Raw genomic sequence first — 19,303 nt, 5'->3', positions numbered from 1 at the left:
AGCTGAGAAATGTATATTGTGGATCTTTCTATGTTTCATATATAAGCTACGAAAACAGAGATGATGGATAAGAACAACCACTTTGCTAAGACTTGTATGACTTTCTACTCTGGTTGTCACCGCACTGCGAGATGATAAGATGTTCACATATTATTTAGATGATGTTCTTAAGCCGGAGCAATTGACTTGTTGCTGTATATATGTTATGTTGTGACATTGAAAAGGTGCGTCATAATTCTGTTGTGACACTGTGATCAACAGATTGCATCCAGCTCATTTAATCATAGGATCAACATAAGCAAAAGTCAATCTATGAAATATGTTGATAGGAAATTTGGCAATATCTGATATCTAGTTTAGTTCAATCCCAAATGCTTTATTTTCAAAAAGGCATGAAACTAATTGTGAATTTCATCATCTCATATCTATATGATAAATTAACAAAGTATCACTTCAAACTCCTTGGAAGTTTCAACTTTAGCACCGAGACCAATAATTCATTAAATAGATATGAATACAATCTCAAATGAAAACCTTGATCACACGAAACAATTAACCTTAGTTTCTTCATATTTTACAAAGTTATGTAATCTTGAAAGGTGGTTGGCCAAGAAGAGCACTCTGTTGGCACAAAGAAGAGATAGATGTTGGATCCATTACAACAATCATACTCCGAAAGCGAACATTGATCATCCTTTAGCAAATGACCATCCTTGTGAGTGAGTAAGATCCTACTCGCTTCGATTTCCATTTTGCTTGCTATCTTCTTTTTGAGGCTGCACACAGTCTCTTCTTCATCTATCTCTACATAAAATAATGAACCAGTAAGAACTTCTACTCCTAACTTCATCTCGCAAAATTCTCCTTCAAAATTCATTTATGTCACAATAACTATTTATACACATCTCAGAAGAAATAAATTAGGGAATATGGAAATTCTTTTAATTCATCATACATAGAATTTTATAATGCTTTGGAAAGTCTTAATTGCTGTTTATCAAAGGATGTGCAAGATAATGTCAATGAGCAATTGCACCTGTAGGCATAGTCACATCAAGAAGCTAAAAGAAAGTTGAGGAATGTCACACACACAGTACCAGGCACAACTACTTCTAGAGATAATGGTAGATCAGTGAGTGCTCCTCAGTCCTTATTACTAAGCAAACTCAAGGACTTGTACCTTCGTGTATACTATAGACTAGTGAGGGAGTTAAATTAAGAAACATAGACAAGTAGTAGGAGTGAAGATCAAATATGGATGACATATTGATTTTGCATGGAAACAGTGAGGAACAATTAAACTGTATGTGCATGAGCACAACACTAACCATGGACTAGCCAAGTGCATTAACACCTCTCTTGAATTTAATTTATTAAGATAAGCTACCTGGTTATGAATCTCGCTGATGGTTAATGTGTTCAAGAGAGGTGTTTCTGTACACCTCAGAACCATTTACACCATCATGTCTCAGGATCTTCCTGTAAATTCAGAAACTAGTACACGATTCATGTAAAACATAAACCAGAGAATTTTAGTGCTGATGATCTCCTAATTACAATGAAACAAAGTACTAATTGGTGCTCGTTGAACCAAAATGCTATCAGTTGTAGATGATCTGTGTGTGGAGTGAACTAACCCTATTATGCATGCTAGTTCCCAGCTATTTAGAAAATCTGTAGGTGCGTTAAAGAATCATAGATTTGAGGCTGAGGCGGACTAACCGAGCAGATGGGGCAGAGGGCGCGGCTGGCGGCGAGCAGATGGAGTTTTCCGGCGAGGAAGAATTAGGGTTTTGAGGTCGCGGCGAAGGGCAGAGGGCGCGGCTGGCGGCAAGCAGAGGGCGCGGCGGCGAGGAAGAAATAGGGTTTCGAGGCCGCGGCGAACTAATCCGAGCGGAATCCGCGATGGCAGAGGGCGTGGCTGGCGGCGAGAAGAGGGCACGGCGGCAAGCAGAGGGAGAGGAGGGCGCGCGGCGGCGAGCAGAGGGCACGGCGGCAAGCAGAGGAGAAGAATGCGTCGGCGAGCAGAGGGAGAAAGTGAGCGGCGAGAATCGGGAGAGGAGGAAGCGGAATCGCGAGAAAAGGTTTGGGATTAGGGGTTTTACTCTGCCACGCGCGCGCAGATGAAGTTTTCAGCCCGCGCAGATGAAGTTTTCAGCCACGTCAGCACTGCCACGTACGCGGCGCTCACGAGACGCGCAGGGAACGACGCTCAGCTATAACAACTCTACGCCGATATATATATATATATATATAACATAAATGATACTTCATTCGGGTGCCCCTTTCAAGTAATACAAAATTTATTCTACCACTATCTAATGATGAATTATTGGAGATGACATAAACTGGCTGATAACACTAATCAGATATGTAATATCTGGACAAATTATAGTAAGGTAATTCAAATTCCCAACTAATCTTGGGTATCTCTCAGGATGTTCGAATAATTCCTCGTCTTTTGTGAGGTGCATGTTCTAAATCATTAGAGCACTATAAGGCTTTGCCTTTAATTTTTCTTAGTTAATAGATTAAGAACATATTTTCTCTGAGATAGAAATATATATTTTTTACTCCTTATAACTTCAACACCTAAGAAATACTTTAGCACCCCCAAGTCCTTCGTGTGAAATTGAGTTTGAATAAAAGACTTAAGATATGAGATTCTTATAACATCACTTCTAATGATAACAATCATCCACATACACAACTAACAAGATGATACCAACTCTTGATTGCTTGTAGAACACAGAATGGTCAGATTTACTTTTCATCATACTAAAATTTTTAACAACCTGATTAAATTTTTTAAACCAAGCATGAGTACTCTGTTTCAAATTATAAAAGGACTTTCAAAGACAACAAACTTGCTCGGACTCCCCTTGAGCAACAACACCAAGAGATTGCTCAATATATACTTCTTCCTGAAGATCTCCATGAAGAAAAGCATTCTAAATATTAAATTGATGTAAAAGCCAATACTGAGTAGCAACCATTGAAATAAACAATAGAATAGATATCAATTTTGCAACAAAAGAAAAAGTGTTAGAATAATCCATACTATAGGTCCAAGCAAAGCCTTTGCGACAAGATAAGCTTTCAATCTGGCAACTGACCCATCCGTGTTGATTTTAATTGTGAACACCCATTTGCATCCAATAGTTTGTTTCCTTGAAGGTAAATCAACCAAGTCCCAAGTGTCATTGTCATCTAAAACATCCCTCTCCTCTATCATTGCATCATACCAACCAGGATGAGATATGACTTCATGAATAGTTTTAGGAATAGAAAAAGAGTCAAGAGAAGCAATAAAAGAACAAGAGGATGATGACATAACATTATAAGAAACAAAAGTAGTAAGATATGTACACTGGCGTTTACCTTTACGTAACACAATAGGGAGATCATCACTTGAGACTGAATCAGCTGACAAAGGAGAAGGTGCAAGAACTAAATCAAGAAGTTGACATCTAGAGTAGACTTGAATAATAGGAGGCTTGACAAGATCCAATTCCAAGACGAGTGCAGAGGATAACAGAATATATCAATAAATCATCATCCTCTCCCTGACAAGTCAGAATAGATGAAGATACTGAAAATAAGATGTATCTTCCATAAAGGTAATATCAATTGAAATAATATATTTGTTAATACTAGGACAATAACACTTATATCTTTTCTGAAGATGAGAGTAACCAAGGAAAACACACTTCAAAGACTTGGGATATAATTTAGTGATATGCGGATGAACATCCCAAATAAAACAGGTGCTACCAAATATTCTACGGTTAATAGAAAACAATAGCTTATTGGGAAAAAATATTTTGAAAGGGGTCTCACCATGAAGAACAGAGGATCACATGTGGTTAATATATAAGAAAACATATTGTAAAAACTGTATCAGTCTAAAATATTTTGGGAACATTCATTTGAAATAAAAGGGTCTGTGTAATTTCAAGAAGATGTCTATTCTTACGTTTTGCCCCACCATTTTGGGATGGAGTATCAACATAAGAGGTTTCATGAAGTATATCATTCTGACCTATATAAGATTGAAATAAATTGGACATATATTTTTTGACATTATCACTTTGCAAGGTAAGGATGGGTGCACTGAATTGAGTTTTAATCTCAGCGCAAAATGCAAAAAATAGAGCAAATAACTAAAAATGATTTTTCATTAAATATAATCAAGTTACACAAAAATAATCATCCACAAAAGTAACAAAATACCTAAATCCATGTTTAGACAAAATAGGACAAGTACTTCAAATATTAGAATGAACTAATTTAAAAGGAATAGTATCACGTTTATTTACTCTAGGACTCGAACTAAGACGGTGATGTTTTGCAAACTGATATGACTCACAATCTAATGAAGATATACCTTACTATATTGTGGATAAAACTTCTTAAGCAAAGGGAGATATGGATGATCCAACCTTCAATGAATCTCAAAAGGAGAAGTAACACTCGAGCAAGCAAAAGATTTTTGGAGCGATGTGTCAAGAATGTAGAGCCCTCTAAACTCATATCCTTTACCAATAATCTTCTTTATCAAAAGATCTTAAAATAAATAATGATCAAGAAACAATGAGATGCAAAGTTAAGATTACAAGTTAGTTGATTGACAGAGAAAAAATATAAAGGATAAATTAAGTAAATGTAAGATAAAGGATACAGGAAGCAAAGGGGTAGTAGTAATAGTGTTGCCCATGAACACAAGATGGTAAGCCATCAGCTAAAGTAACGGTAGAAGTGTCAACATTGGACTGGAAAGTAGAAAATAGACTAGAAATACTTGTCATATGATCTATAGCACCAAAATAAATGACCCATTTGGAGGATGAGGAAATAAGACATGTATTGTGTTTACCTGAATCAACAATAGCAGTGATAGAGGAAGATGAAGACTTGAGTGATTCCTAATATTCTAAGAACTTGACAAATTCATCTGCAGAGATAAAAACTGATTTATCAGAGACATCATTGGTAAACGTAATATGGGCTAAGTGTTTTTGTTAATTTTTATACTGAAGATTTCTACACTCAAACTTTATATGGCTGACTTACAATAGTAATTGCACACAATACCATCAAAATTCGGCATTCGAGTTTGAAAGTCCTATGAGCCTTCTCATTTGTTTCCATTGTGACTAGTTGATCTTCAGGCACATAATTAGTATTGTGATTTACCAAAGTACCACTAAGTAGAATGAGTGTAGTACTTTTTGTACGGAGAACGCATCTAAATATATCTTGTAAAGAGGAAACCTCAGAATCAGAGAGAACTTGTGACTTACTCAAAATTAGAAGATAGGTCAGCGAGGAAGCTCATGATAATTATCTGCTTTCGTTGGCGTTATTGAACCTTCACATCAAGACCAAAGGGCAGTAGCATATTAAACTCCTCATATGTCTTCTTGAACGACATAAAATAATTGATTGAAGGCTGATCTTGTTTTTCCACATGATAAAAGGCTTTGCAAACCTCATACATGCAAGAGAGTTTCCCTTTTCCAGAGTATAAAAATTTTAAATAATCCATTAGTTCTTTAACAAATTCACAATGATTGATCAAATCAATTACCTCACTATCAATACAATTCTGAATCTGAAAGAATAAACAAACAACCTCTCTAAGTCATGTCTACTTTTTTTTTTTAATTTTTTTTATCCCTGGGGGTGGCCGGCCCGGTCCCATGAAAGTTTCCCACCGACCACCAGGGTAAATCGGGAAGCGCATACGGCGGCCAATCCAGATGCCCAACATCCTTTGATTGTGGGCATCTTTTGATTGCGTTCCCCATTTGGAGGAAAATGCCTGCAAATACGCCGTAGCTGGGGATCGAACCGTGGGTTCCTGGGTCACAACTCGGATGTCCTACCGTTGCACCATTGCCCCGGGGACTAAGTAATGTCTACTTTGAATCATCTTTAGGAGGGTCAAATGACCATTTTCATCAATACTCTATATAAAAAAATGAACAATTTTATTCCAATCCAAATAGTTCGAACTATTCAACTTATGGTCTGTGATTTTAGACATCATAGGTATCATTAGAAGATTTATTTTCAGTCATAAGACTTTATCATAAAGGAAGTCAAATAAAAGAAGGATACGAAGGAAGACCAAAACGCAGCAGTTGATGGGTGGTGAGATGCGGAGCCGCGAGCTCATCGAGTTGGTGCACATGTGGACAGGTGGAAAACAAGAGGGTAGCAGCAGCGCGGATAAAATCCTAATTTCAAATCTCTAATGCTTTGATACTATATTCCTTGATGTAGAAAAAGAATATATCATTTTATTAAAAGATAATACAAGATTAAAAATACATTTTGGGAAACCAAATTCATCATAAGAAATTATCTATGGAATTAATAAAATTAATTAATAATTAACATAATTAATAATTATATACTGCTATATATATATATATATATATTAATGAGAGTTGTGTTTATGTATTACACTTTGTATTTGATTAATATGAGATTTATTATAATTTATGTTTTTATATCATGTATTCAGTTCTTTGAATCAACTAATTTTATAAGTAATCAATTTGATTCTATAAAAAATTTTCACGGACCACTAAAATATATTTAGAAATATCATAGTACTGTACTAGTAAGCCAACCTCCGCAGTTCTTTCCACCTTTATCGAGTTATTCAGATCCCGAATTGGATACTTTAGTCTTGAATTCCTCAATATAATTTTTTCTTTCAAATTAAACTCCCAAATATGCTCCAATTAGGGATCGAGGTGTTACTAAAAATTTTAATTTTGATGACTAAAAAGATACAAAGCAATATAATTTATGTATATTTATGATGTCTTGATAAAATAAAATCTCTCGCCTAAATCAAACACAGTTTTATATAGATATACATAAATAATTTAAATTAAAATACTTTTTGACGAACTTGTTTAATATTATCGATGAATATAAATAAAATCTTATCCAATAAATATCAAATTTATTCATAAATATATATTTTATTTACCATCCTAATAACTTAGTAGGTTAAATTTTAAATGAAATTTTGATGTCTAGAATTTTCCACTTTAAGTACACTTCATTAGTAGAGTTCGTTATTTCAACAATTTCATACTATCAATTTTATAATAAAAATAAATTAAAAAATTATAATTCATCATTATGAAAAAAAGATATTATCTCGACTATAATATATTATACCAAGAGATCCTGGCCGTCCGATCTGCACATCTTAATTTATCTTCTGGATCTTATTAATCGGCAGAAAATTTTCAGAATAAGAGTAGGATATTTAAATTTAAATTAAAAAAAAAAAAAACAATTCCAGGGTTTGGCAGAGGGGTAGAAAAAACCATGGCGGAGGAGGAAGTGGTTCCCTTGGATGCCCCTTCCATGGCCTCTTCTCACGATGCATCTCCGTCTGTTCCTCCTCCTCCTCCTCTTCTCCCTGCTTCTGATCTGGAAACTGATGCAGTTATTCTCGTTGCTCCCCTCGCCGCCCTTCCCCCGCCATCGTCCTCCGCCGATGGCCACCCTCCTACATCTTCTGCCGCTGTGGGTTCCTTATCCGGCCGGAAGCGCCGCCGCCGCAAGAAGCAGTTCCCGGAGATGGTCCCCACCGCCCGGCTCCGCACCCTCCGTCCCCCCTCCACTCGCTCCTCATCCGTCATCTACAGCGAGAAGCTCATCGACGAGATGATTCAGATGCAGATCAATGACTCCGGCCCCGTCCGGCGAGGCCGCGGCCGCCCCCCGTCGTCCTCCCTCCGCCTTGCGCGCGAGCTCGATGTCGAGGCGCTGACTGCCAGTGCAGTCGGTTTCCCTGTTGATTCCCTCACCGAAGAGGAGATCGAGGCAAATGTGGTTCCTGTTCTTGGCGGGGCTGCGCAGGCTAACTACATCGTCGTCCGCAACCACATCATCGCCAGGTGGCGATCGAATCCCTCGATGTGGATCACGGAGGCTCACGCCATGGAAGCGATTCGATCAGAGCACCGGGTACTCGTCTCTGCCGCCTACGGTTTCTTGTTGGAACATGGCTTCATCAACTTCGGCCTGGCCCCCTCTATCATCGCTGCCCCTCCGAAGCGCCCTCCAACCCTTCCCGCACCCTCCGTCCTGATAGTTGGCGCTGGCCTCGCTGGCTTGGGAGCCGCTCGCCACCTGCTTTCATTCGGCTTCAAGGTCGCTATCTTCGAGGGCCGCCGTCGCCCGGGGGGACGTGTCTACACCAAAAAGATGGAATCTTCCTCCACCACTCCGGCTGTCGTTGCAGCTGCTGATCTCGGTGGTAGCGTGCTCACTGGCATCAACGGCAATCCTTTTGGTGTTCTTGCTCGTCAGCTTGGCTTCCCTCTCCACAAGATTCGAGACTTGTGTCCTCTGTACCTCCCTGATGGCCGGCCAGTGGACACTGACATCGACAAGAGCCTTGAAAAAGCATTCAACCAGCTTCTTGAAAAGGTGTGCAAGTTCCGGCATGCCATTATTGATGAGCTCAAGTGCATGGATGCCTCCCTTGGGACTGCCCTAGAGTCCTTTCGCAAAGCTTATGGTATTGCTGATTCTCTGGAGGAAAGAATGTTACTTGATTGGCACCTTGCCAACCTCGAGTATGCCAATGCTGCCCCCCTCTCAGACCTCTCCATGGACCACTGGGACCAAGATGACCCCTATGAGATGGGCGGTGATCACTGTTTCATTCCTGGTGGCAATGGGCGCTTCATTCGAGTTCTTGCAGAGGGCATTCCTATCTTCTATGGAAGGACAGTCCAGCGAATCCAGTATGGATGCGACGGGGTGATGGTGTATGCTGGTGGGCAAATTTTTCGTGGTGACATGGCATTATGCACTGTTCCCTTAGGGGTTCTCAAGAAGGGATGCATTGAGTTTGTGCCTGAACTACCACAAGAGAAGCAAGACGCTATCAAAAGATTGGGTTTTGGATTACTTAATAAGGTTTTAATGTTGTTTCCCCATGTTTTTTGGGATGGTGAGCTTGATACTTTTGGGCACTTAACAGAAGATTCAAGCAATCGTGGTGAATTCTTTCTGTTCTATAGTTATTCCTCAGTTGCCGGAGGACCACTTCTCGTTGCCCTTGTTGCAGGGGAGGCTGCCACTAAATTTGAGAGAATATCTGCACAGGCAAATGTTGAGAGGGTATTGGAAGTTATTAGGGGGATTTTTTTGCCCAAGGGGATCAAGGTCCCAAAGCCTCTTCAGGTGATTTGCACTGGATGGGGTTCGGATAAGTTTACTTATGGATCATATTCTTATGTTGCTATTGGATCTTCTGGGGATGATTATGACATTTTGGCTGAGAGTGTGGGCAATGGAAGGGTATTCTTTGCTGGTGAGGCAACCAATAGGAGGTATCCCGCTACCATGCATGGAGCTTTGCTTAGTGGTTTCAGGGAAGCAGCTAATATAACTAGGGCTGCTAGGAAGCGGTCAATATTTCCAGTCATGAATATAGTGGATGTTAAAGAAGATATGTCAAATTTGGACAGTTTCTTTCAAACACCGGACCTCTCTTTTGGTAATTTTTCTGTTCTTTATGATCCAAGTTCTACAGGCCCTGACTCTATTTCATTGGTCCGAGTGGGAATTGACAATGGTTCTCCATTCCTTTATTGCTTGATTCCAAAGAAAAATGTTATGGAAATGGCTGAAATTGATGGAAATGATAACCGACTGAACATGTTTTATCAATGCTTTGGCACAAAATTAGTTGCAAGTAACGGCTTAGGCAGTGTTGGAGAGAGTTTTATTTCCCGAATAAGAGCGGCAAGAACAACTGACTTAAAAACTTGATCTGAGAATGAAATTTTATATTCATTAATGTCAGATAGTCCACATTCAGACGCTGCATTTGATGATTTCTATTCGTTTGGAAATTTATATCAATTCTGTTGTAATACCTAATACATGTATCTTTGTAGTTGGTCACCATGTAATTCTTGCTGGGCATCTGTCTTTAGATGTCCACCAGCAATGTTGATATTTGATGGAAGCCATACCTGGTAACTTGTCAACAGTTGATTTTTCATTCATTATACTGGACCTAAAAACAGCATGTCAATATTTGTAGAATGTATTGTCATTTTACTAGAGCTGATCAATTTTGCATATTCGTAGTAATCTTGTCACTACTAATATACTGTTAACTAAGAGACTTGAAAGAAGATCTCTTGAATCCATGTTTTTATCAGTTATACAATGACACTGTTCTAGTCGAATCAAGTTGATGACTCATATAAACAATATTTCCAGACCATTATTTATGGTGATGCTTAGAGAAGGAAAGAAGATTCAATAGTTATTGATGTGATATTCAGTATGATTGAAAATGTAGTTGATAGTGTTAAAACTACTTGGAGTACATCAGATAGTTTTTATGTAACTATATACCTCATTGATCAACTCTAGGCCCCTATCATTTTGCAATAGGACCATAGTTTAAAATCTTGTGCCGTACCGGTTGGCATGGATAGAATTTATTGTTCTACCCGTCGATCGGCATTGACACTCGCACTATTGTGTGAGACCCTGTGCGAAGCCCTGTGGCCACACGAAGGTCTCGTAGGAGGTCGTGTGGAGGCTAGTGCGAGACCGCGGCGGCCACGCAAGGCCGCTTGGTTTTTTCAATTTTTATTTTTTTAACTGTCAATTTTGTTTATTTTTTTAATGGTAACTCTTTCTCCTCCCTCCTTGTATTTTAATTTCTTTTTAAATTCTTTTTCTCCTTAAACACATGGGATTTTTTTTGCTTTTTCCCTGGATTAATTCTTTTCTTCCTTAAATACATGGAAAAAAATGTTCCTCCTTAAATTGATTAAAATAAATTACATTCAATTTAACTTACTTAATCCTAATCATCATATTTAGACTTTAGTTAATCCTAAATTGACTTTTACTCAATTTTAATTTTTAAAATATTAATTTAACCTAATAGTAAGTATTTATAGTAATCAAATATTATAATAATATTTTATATTTAAAAAGTACCAAAACCGTATCGACACGATACGATACCGAAATCATATTGTTCCAGTCATAAACCGAAATTCTGGTATGGTTCAAAATTTTAAACCATGATTAGTACTTACAAGAGGTCAGGGTATACTATTTGCAGATGCTATTGTGCTAATCGATTAAATTCTAAGTTATGGAACAAAAGTTGTAAAACTCAGGGTATTAAGTTGAACTGATAGTGAGTGTATGAATTGTGATTTGAGTAATAAGTAAAAGAATCAAGGAACAAATAAAATCAATGGACATTGAAATTTTCTTAATTAAGAGATTAGATATCTTGGATTCATTATAAACAGACAATAGTATTGATGAAGAGGTAGTAAAAAGAGTGGATAATTGGAATGCAGATCAGCATCTTGAAGTGTTGCATTATCTTGTTTTCCCCTTTGGCTAAAATGGTATAGTTGTGGAAAAACTTGTCATGTTTTATGGATTAGGGTGCTGGGCTAACAGGAAATAATATGTACTAAAGCTACCATAACAAAACTTAAGCACATCTTATACACGCTCAGAAGTCGACATCTAGAATATTCATTTTTTTTTTCATTTTCTCAGTAGGCAAACTAAGGGGAAGGCTATCCACCTAATATCCAATAAATAAATAAATGCTAATATGGATGCTACCAAATATAAAATAAGAACATTATTATCTAAGAGCAATTAGGTGTAGCTTCAAAAATGATTAAATGAATGGGATAGTATGTGCATGATTAAGGAGAACCAATGGATTCTATATTTAGATGAGCTGAATCAGTTGGAGTGGAAAGGATAATGGGTAGAGGAGGCTAAAATTTTTCTAGTTATTGTAATATAACATGACTTGTTGATTTAAAGATTACTAGTGATATATTCTTGTATAAAGCTCAACAAAGGGATAAGATCCATTTAGCCAACCTAAAGTAGTTGGGACAAACATGGATTAAGATAAGAGAATAAATGGTAATGACAGAACACTTACAAGCAATGTTTTAACCATAGGAGCTACAATTAACTAATTTTCAGGACTCTTACTGCAGACTAATTTATCTGTCAAAGACTTGTCACCTTTCATTCTTGTAGACTGAGGTTCTCAGTCCTCAGGTTTCCTTAAGTTGTTTATAGAACGTTGCTCATGATTGGCCAATTGAATCTAGGTAGTTAGTAGATTGATTCAAGATATTATTCTCATCTGTTTGTTTCTATGCCTTATTGTGGATCTTTTATTGATATTGTCTCTTGTAATCTAAGTTGTTATCATTGCCTTTGGCTTGCCAAGGGGAATCACGAGTTACGCCAGCTACAAGTGTATTTGGTCTTTCTCTTATAGATGTGAGGTTATGACAGAAGTGCTTATTGATATTTTCTCTTGTTATCTTTTATGTTAAAAATTGTCTGGCAACATATACAAACAGAGCAATGAAGAAGCCAGAAATGTTACCACTGTCTTTTGCTTACCAAGGGGAATTGCAAGTGATGCCAGCTACCAGTATATATGGTAAGAGTAACCCTTTAGTCTTTGTCCTATAGAGGTGAGGTAATGACAGAAATGCTTACACATTACGCTTATTTGTTTCAATGGGTATTAGCTTCATGCAGTAACTCTTAGGAAGGATACTAGAAACAACTTGATGTCATTTATTATCATTCTTCTTTCAATAGACATTAATATCAGGTAAATTCCTATACTTTGAAATTTGTCATTTTTTGCATTTGTAAAGTAATAAAACCATTGCCTTTGTTAATAAATATATAAATTTCAGTATTTGATACTGGTTTGCCTTTTCTTATACATGCTGAGAAAACATTTTGTGTTTAATTTACAGGTGATGGATAATTGTTGGTGAAGATGGAAAATATTTGATGATTATTAATTTCCTTAAATAATGCTTAAATATGTGAGAAAGTTCCTGATTCGTGATGCTTAAAAACACTTTATTTTTTTTAGAGCATTTAATTGACTTTCTAAGTAAATATGTAAGGTTCCAGGATTTTGTATTTGCACTTTTTTTTTCAAGAGATCAGGAAAAATCATTTATTTTATTTGTGTTTGCTTTAATGGAAATGGATAATTGTTGATCAAGGTAAATACATAGTGTGCATTAATTTCTTTATGTAAACCTCAAGTTGCTTTACATTCATGTCTTTAGGTATGAGACATGTAAACATGTGTTCAGTTTGTTGGTGACATGGTTCAGGTTTCTTACACATGCATGGTGTTGATTTTTTCCCAAGAATTTTATTAAAGCATAATTCCTACCTTTTCTCTTATTCATTTGTTTCTCTAAATGAATGAGTTGCTAATTTTACCAAATGCCCATTTTCATTCTTAATTAAGAACTACAATCCTTTTTTGTGGGTGTATAACTACTATACAAATTATCCATTTAATCTGTCTTTCAATGCAATTTTTTTTCTTTAATTAATTGTTGATCTTATTAATTTTCAGATGGTTGGGTTGTCAGTGCCTCATACCATTTATGCCATTTTTATAAAAGATTCTGGAGAAGCTTTCAAATTTTGGTGGTTCCTAAATTGCTAAGGTTTGTTGGCATATTACTGTATCTTCCTTAGTCCTTAAAATTTTGTTCATTCTGCTATAATAATATTAGGTAATTTATATTTGCAAATTGTAAACACCTTTTTCATGGCAAATGTTGTCTTGTGCTATGACTATGCTTTGTTTAGTGATAAAAGCAAATCTCTCATTTTTGTTTAGGTGCATGTGGCGATGGTAGCTTGTTCCTTGTCCTAACATCTTTTCTCCATAATTTGTGATTTGTGCACTGAAGCCACAACTTCTGTTGTCATCTTTGTTAGACCGATGTGGCAACTAGAGGGGGAGGAGGTGAATAGCCATAAATCAGAAATTGACAAACTTAAATTTGATATTAAGGTTAGTTGCACAACAGAAATATGAATGCAACAATAAGAACAACAATGCTAATATTACTATAGTATGTGGTTTGGAATTGCCAAAATCTTACTTTGACTTGTAAGGTAAGCCACTCCTCAAATCCCATTATCTTTTTTCCTTTTGGAGGTAGAGAAATCTCTTTCAAAACCTTTATAATAACATTTAAATAATAAGCACAATGAAAGACTTGAATCAAGTGTGAAGCTTGAAGGTAAAGGTAAAGATCGTAAGCTTTAACAATAAAAATAAGATTAAAAATTAAGCAAAGAGCGCTTTAGGAGAATTTGGGCACTTTGAGTATCTTCACGAGCTCCTCTTACCTCTTTATTTATAGCCTCCAAATTGGCTTTAATTCAACCTCACAATACCTCAATTTCAGTCAACTCCTTTTTCAAGTGGACCATCAGCTTTCTACTTATAATGCATACTTCGATTGGTTCACTTTGATTCCATGGTTGCTACCTTCTTATGGATCCAGTCGACTGAACTCAAAACCAAGAGCAAACAAAGAGCAATGATTTTGTCGATGGAAGTTCTTTAGTGGATTATGCATTCAACTAATCCTTACCAATTGGTGTTCAATCCATTCAACTCGAAATGCAAACTTTCTAGTTGTGAGCAAAATCTCTTGAGTTGATTCCCTAATCAACTCAACTCATCAATTGATTATCGACTTGATCATGAACTACAACCAAAACTATAGTTGAATGCTCATTAAGTTAAATTCTACCTAAAACACAAAGTACATATCACTCATAGACTCTCAGCTCACTTAGAATTGGCCTCGCCTCCGATACTCCTTACAAGGTTTAAAATATCGAGCCGTGCTGGAGTTTCGGTCTCGGACCGGAACGATACAGTTTCGGTACCGTATCGTACCGTGCCGATATAGTTTCGATATTTTTAAAATATAAAATATATTAATTAAAATAAAAAATTTAATCTAAATATTTAAAAATGAAAAATAAAATTTTTTTGATAATTTTATAGGTTTTAATAAAGCCTATTTAAATTATCCCGAATTATAACTTTGAACTATAGCTAGGAATTGATTATTAAAACCTAATTAAAACCCTAAGTTTTAAAAAGATAAATCGCGCGCGGCCCGTGCGGAGCGTCGCCGGGCCCCGGCGGCATCGTCGGCCCAGGGCAAGGCCTCCGGTGGCATCGCCGGCCCTGGGCGGTGCCTTTGGCGGTGTCGCCGAGGCCTCGCGACGCCTCTGGAGGCGTCGCTGAGCCCGGGCGACGCCTCCGGAGGCGTTCCCCGGTCGGAATTCTTGTGCCGGCGCTATGGTGGTGCCGCGGCGGAATGAAATTTTTCATGCGTATCGGGCGATACGGCACGAGATTTCAATCCTTGACTCCTTAGTTTATCAGGATGCCTTGCTTTCGAATCATCTTTTTCCAAGAGGTCTTGCATTCAAGCTTCTTCATCTATTGGTATTTGATTAACCTTTACCTATCAGAATTTCTAACCATCAAGTAATGTATTTGATCACTCTTGACCTACATGAAATTTTCATTTGTCAATAGTTGATGAACTTCTCCGGTTGTCAAGTATATGTCAATTTTGACCTATTTGGATTATTATCGATTAATCTGCATTTGCATATTGACAAACTTATTAGCAAACACAATCTTAGCCTAACTTAAACTTTTTGTCGTACATATCATATCACTTGGTCGAACTTGACCGCTTAGAGCACGATTGCACTAACAATCTCCCCATCACTATTTGGTCAAACTCGACCACTTGGTGCATCATTGCACTAACAATCTATTTGACTTTGGTGTTTGCCTTAACTTCATTACATTTAACTCACATTCTTTGTTGTTATTATTGGATCTCAACCATGTCATAGTCGCGCACTATTGTTACCATTATGGTCGCTACCATGCCTTCCTATTGCATTCTCATTCCATGACTATTTGACCAAAATATTGTCTTTGCTATGGTTACTATCCTTCTTCGTTTTTTTTTTATAATTGAGGTATCCAAATCCTTGCAGACTCAACTAATCCTGGAGGTGAGGCGACCTTCCTCCTACTTCGCCCATCGGGTAAATCCGAAAGCGCAAGCGGCTCCGCACCCAACCGTCAACGTCTCAGATTTTTCATCCCACAGGAGGAAAATACCCTACAGTGCGTTGTAGCTGAGATTCAAACTGTGGATGCTTGGTTAATCTGCTAAACGCCTTGCCGCTGCACCATGCCTGACTTCTTTCTCTATACACGGTGCCTTTGTCACTATTGTTGATTGCTCTAATTGCTATCATCTTCAAGTACGCGTGCCCTTGTTGGTTTGTACAACATTAAACTCATTATTGCTTGTCCTTGTTCTTCACCTTGGCTATTATATATTATACTTGTAATTTTCTCTTTAGCATTACTATCGTTCCCACGCCCTAAGCAGTCACCTTTGCGATAGTCTTGACATGACAATGCATGAAAGTTTCCTCACTTGCTAAGTTAGAATCAACTATGCCTTAAAAGAACTACATCCGAGTATATATTTTCCCCATGACTAGAAACTTGCGAAGTTATAGAAAGAAGCCATAAAGAAAATTTAACTTTCAGAATCAACTATAAGTTCTTACCCTACTAGTGACAAAAACATAGGAGACAAGCACAAAGAGTAAAATTGCCAAAGCTTGAAATTCTCAACCCACCAAAACCTAAAAACATAGGATGATCAGTATGGAAAACTAAATTTCATAGAAATCTACATCATGGAGATGATATTTTAAGATTTTATAGAAATCAAAGAGAAAGAACATGTATCATGAAGGTCATAGTTTATGATTTCATCGAAATCAAGAGAAAGCATATTTTATCATGAAGATGATAGTTGAAGTTAGAATGATATATACATACATACTTTTTAAAGTGCCTAGATTAACATCTAACTAGATTGTAACCTGTGTGATACACACTAGGTGGTGTGTCAATGGATTGGACAAACCTATTTTACTCAAGTAGACTTGCTAAAAATTGATTTCTTTTAAAAGAAATGTATGTTTTAGCATTATAAATCTCATTCATCTCGTTTGCATTGTCTTAGATCATAATTTACATCCTACAGAGACATCTACACTGCTACTCCAGCTTCAATGATACCAGCCAGTCAATCATAGACATGGTGCCAGGTGAAATGTAAGTTTCATTCTCAAGATTTCAAAACTTCATGTTTTTCATTAAATGTACGTTACTTATTGTAGTATTCTTGTTTTTGAGATTACAAAGTGGCTGCATTCCAAACAGTCGTTTAACTCATAAGATCCTTTGTTCTAACTGGTAAAATGACTGCTGCCAGGGACACCTTTTTAGGAAAAGAATTTTTAGACATGCTACTGCTCTTCCATGGTGCTTGCTGGATAGCAATTGGCCTATAATCCTATTCATCTGTGATGCACATGATCGCTATATTATCTTTGTTCCGAACCAGATGGTTTCCTTTTCCTCAGAAATCTGGAGAGGTTTATCAAAACTATAGATGGTTATCTTCTCTAATCACATTGAAGTATGAGATCTTCTTTAGCTTGTCTAGTTCTTTCATATGTTACTCAAGTGTTTGTATCCTTTGGTATTCTAGATTGTTTAGGAGTCCCTACTATGATCAATTTTTTTTTAAAAAAAATCAAGATTATCATTTATTTTATATGCAGTTTCTTTCCCAATTTTTCATTTAACTTTATCTTCACTTTACGAAGCAAAGTTGTGCTAACCATTTTGGTGAGAGTTGAACCAGTGGGGGCAAATAAAAAGTATGCCAGTGAAATTAATGACTAATTATTTACAACTGTTGAAGGAAGAGAAGGCAATACAATGTTGGCTCAAAATAGTTTTATTTATGTTTTCAATTAACATCCATAATTAGGATAAAAAGGCAGAAGAATGTTTTCTTCAATAACAATGGAAAAAAAAACATCAATTCTTTAGAAGTGGTTCAATTGCCTTTGGGTAATGGTGTAATGATAAAGTGTTCAGTGATTTACTCAAGTATTTATTCACGGTTCGAATCTCAATTATGATGTATTGTAGGATATTTTCTGTTCAATGGGATAAAAAATTTAAGATGTTAACTGTTGGATTCGGAGCTATGTGTGTTTAATTGCTGTGTGGGTTTTTAGATTTACTTTGACTGTCGATAAAAATTTTCATAGGATTGGATCGATCATCTCTAGAATTAGATTAAACAAAAAAGAAGTGGTTCCAATTTGTGTTGTCAATGTGGCACGGATTAACTCACTAGAAATCCATTATATGACAGTTAGGATAGGGTGGGGCGAGGCCGATCTACCATCCTGATGGATTGAAAAATCTTTAACTCAAGGTGAGTTTTGAATTAGACGAGTTAACTCATAAGTTTATTAAAAAATAAAAAATATTAAAATTTTTAAATTTGGATTGTTGTCTAGGTGGGTTAAGTCCATTAGTCCATTAGATTTTTCATATTAATTTTAAATTTTGAAAAAAAAAATTCAACTTGTGGACCAATTTGAGCCCGCCACAAGCTAACCCGTGTGGGTCTCAAGCTTGGACGGATCGATCCATCTAGATCTATCTTAAATTAGATTGATAAAATTTAATTTAATCTATTTAAATTATTTTACGGGATAAATTAAGCCGATGAATCCAACTTAAATTGACTGCTTAGTTCCAATTCTATTATTTGATCAATGCGGTTCAGAAAAACGGAAATACTGAGAACTGTCTATGGATAGTGCAAATTTGAAAGTCGATATAAGCTAAGCATGACAGAGAGCTAAGTTTATACTATTTTTTTTAAGAATGATAAATATTAAAGAACTGTTAATTATTTTTTATAAAAAATATTGTACTTTATTTGATTGATAAATTAATCAATTAACCCTATAATCAAATATTTTTTTTTCTCTTTCGAAAAAATAGATGGGCCAAACTGAATCTTTTTCCTATAAAATTTAGGGGCCAAAGTATAAAAACGTTTGGGCGTGCCGGTCGACTTCCGTCAAGTCCTCTTCCCCAAACGACCGCGTGGACCAAAGCCAGGACTAGAACGACGGAGTATCTCCTGCATCATCCAGAACAGGCAACTCAATATTGAAGCTGGATGAAACACTATGACGTCACCAAAATGACCTGGCCAGCCAGCCAGCCTCCTACTCTTATCCAATGAAATCGGTGTTCCCTGGATGGCTCCTTAGACCCGAGCGACAAGGCTCCCACCTCATTTCCGCCCCCACCCTCTTCTCCGCCCCATCGCTGGTTTCCGCTTCATACTGCCCGTCCGATCTGGAACGGACGGTGGAGATTTCTTCTCCTGAAAACACAACCTTCGTCTCCATTATTAACTCAGCGTCCATCCTCATCAACGTTGCCAAGAAAAGA

The 19,303-nt window shown here is 36.9% G+C and overlaps 1 protein-coding gene across 1 annotated transcript; it reads left to right on the top strand.

The window, feature by feature from the left end:
• The first annotated feature begins 7,356 nt into the window (after positions 1-7,356).
• LOC141841883 (lysine-specific histone demethylase 1 homolog 1-like) lies at positions 7,357-10,108 on the top strand. The gene has a single exon (XM_074730081.1). It carries the CDS (start codon positions 7,357-7,359, stop codon positions 9,817-9,819), a length of 2,463 nt encoding a protein of 820 aa, XP_074586182.1. The 3' UTR covers positions 9,820-10,108.
• The last annotated feature ends 9,195 nt before the right edge of the window (positions 10,109-19,303 follow it).

This window comes from Curcuma longa, chromosome 1 (genome assembly GCF_044706935.1).
Source record: "Curcuma longa cultivar G26 ecotype Majalengka, Jawa Barat chromosome 1, ITB_CL_G26_1.1, whole genome shotgun sequence".
Lineage (NCBI taxonomy): Eukaryota > Viridiplantae > Streptophyta > Magnoliopsida > Zingiberales > Zingiberaceae > Curcuma > Curcuma longa.
The sequence above is the reverse complement of the archived record's forward strand: the minus strand, read 5'-3'. Positions and strand labels throughout refer to the sequence as shown.

Bases quoted from the DNA above. Each gene is read 5' to 3' on its own strand.
- LOC141841883 (XM_074730081.1), top strand. From the start codon at position 7,357: ATGGCGGAGGAGGAAGTGGTTCCCTTGGATGCCCCTTCCATGGCCTCT.